Source organism: Merops nubicus, unplaced genomic scaffold (genome assembly GCF_000691845.1).
Source record: "Merops nubicus isolate BGI_N331 unplaced genomic scaffold, ASM69184v1 scaffold19807, whole genome shotgun sequence".
In the NCBI taxonomy this organism is placed as follows: domain Eukaryota; kingdom Metazoa; phylum Chordata; class Aves; order Coraciiformes; family Meropidae; genus Merops; species Merops nubicus.
Window position 1 is genome coordinate 20,950 of NW_008622507.1, and position 1,977 is coordinate 22,926.

General features: G+C 40.5%; 1 protein-coding gene across 1 annotated transcript; it reads right to left on the reverse strand.

Moving 5' to 3' along the window:
• Positions 1 to 600: 600 nt before the first annotated feature.
• LOC103777275 (neuroligin-4, X-linked-like) lies at positions 601 to 1,763 on the reverse strand (the record flags this gene model as incomplete). Its single annotated transcript, XM_008944822.1, has 2 exons — positions 1,292 to 1,763; positions 601 to 661 (listed from the first exon to the last, which is right to left on the reverse strand). Coding segments are annotated over exons 1-2 (533 nt in total), but the record flags the coding sequence as incomplete, so codon positions are not given.
• Between the last annotated feature and the right edge of the window lie 214 nt (positions 1,764 to 1,977).

Here is a 1,977-nt window from a genome sequence, read left to right on the forward strand (position 1 = left end):
ACACACACACACACACACATATGGGGCATGGAGCCCCCATAGACACAGCTTGTCCTTCAGAGCATTTTTCTTTAAGCAGATTGGTACTATTTCTGTTTGCAGAGCTCCCAGTATTCCCAAACCTTACCCCTTTATTTTTAGCTTTCAAGTTTTTGCTTCAGCTGATGAGAACAGGAAAAGAAGGTGGTATATTTATTGCTGGCAAACAGCTTGGAAATTCCAAGTAAAGAAGCTAATCAAGGCAGAAGGATTATAATAATCAAAGTACAAAATTTGCATATTTAGAGTATGGTTACTGAGAAATAACAATGCCTTGGTTATGCAAATCAAACCCTCAGCTACAGTGAAGAAATTTGCATATCTGGGAGAAATCTGTCACGTTATGCATCGGTAACTACATTGTAAGTGGCTGAAAGAACTGGCTTTTAACAGAATATTAAATATAATTGCCAGTAGAATTTTTTATTACCTAGTGATACAGAATAAACTTAACTCATTTGGAGCCTGAATGAAAAGGCAGGTCTTCTTGTCTGTAGGAAGGAATACCAATTGTGTGTTACCAGTTGTGTTGTGGAAGCATCAATACCAGTTGTGTGTTACCAACTGCTTTCATCCTTTTTGTGCGTAGGAGGTGGTTTAAAGTAGCTTTCTCGAGAAAGGACTGCCAAAAACACATGAAAGTTTAAGGCTACTTATTCATCTCTGCATAATAAAATCCTGCTTGCTTCATTTTAATTTTTTTAAATGAAGAAAAATAAGTTGGACTAAAAAGTTTCATAGGTAACAATCCTAGAAAAATAAACGCAGACTACACTACTATAACAATTTTCTATTATCTATTAAAATCAAGATGAGTTAACAGTAGGCTCAGAGGTTTTATAGTAAAACTAAAAAAAAAAGGGGAGAGATTCTCTTTAAAAATTAGTGTATGGCAGTATTTGTGCCATTCATGCATGGGAAAATAAATATATTACTTCCGGTTAATGTTTATTTCCAATTTCCTCTCGTGAATGATGCTCATCTTAGTTCAGATGTAAACGTCAGGCTGACTCACACAAGCTGGTCACTGCCTGCAAATATAAATTGTGGTTTGGTGTTACACTGAAACATGAGAGACAATCCAAGCAAGCATGTCCAGCTTACTAAGTATGACTTATAATGCATGTTCAGAAGGATGTTCCACTTCCACAGATAAAACATGAAGGAAACTGAGCAAGATGCTCAAAGACCTGGCTACTACTCGTGTCCAGGACTGGTCAGTGCACTGCGGGGTGGTCCTCAGAGTACTTACCATCCTCTGTGGGCACGTAGATATTCAAGTACAGACAGTCTTCGTTTTGATCTTGAACATATGTCACCACAGTATCCAGATTGGCTGTGAACCAGACTGGCAGCATGTCGTTGAGGAGTGACCTCTCATCCAGGTACTGTGGGCAGACGGCGGCAAACTGCGTGGCGTTGCGGACACCCGTCCACGAGGAGGGCGGCTCGGGGGGCTGGAATCGCCTTTCTCCCGTCGGAGGGGAGGCATAGGGAACACCCAGGTACTGCTCCACCGGACCCAGGATCTCATTAGGCAAAGGTGTTCTTAAGCCACGTATTTTGCCATAATTCGTGGTCACAACTGGATATTGTGCTTGGCCATCAATGAGAGTAAATCTTATAGCCAGTGCAGTTATCCACAGGAGGAAATTAGAATTCAGCATGACACACACTGGGGTGAAGATCAAAGGCAGCCATAGGAGTCCCATTGGTTTCGACATTATTTAAAACAACATCAGCAAGGCTCTTTTTTCCACAGCCAGGAGAAAATTTATCAGTCAAGGAAAATGAAAACCAATAAAATAATGAAGTAGTCAAAAAAAGATGAAGTGAGGGAAAACTTAACCCTGTTCAGGCAGCGAAAAACCAAAAACTGATGTGTAATAGTTGCCTCAGCTGACTGGCCGTATACAAATCCCAATGACAGAAGAAACA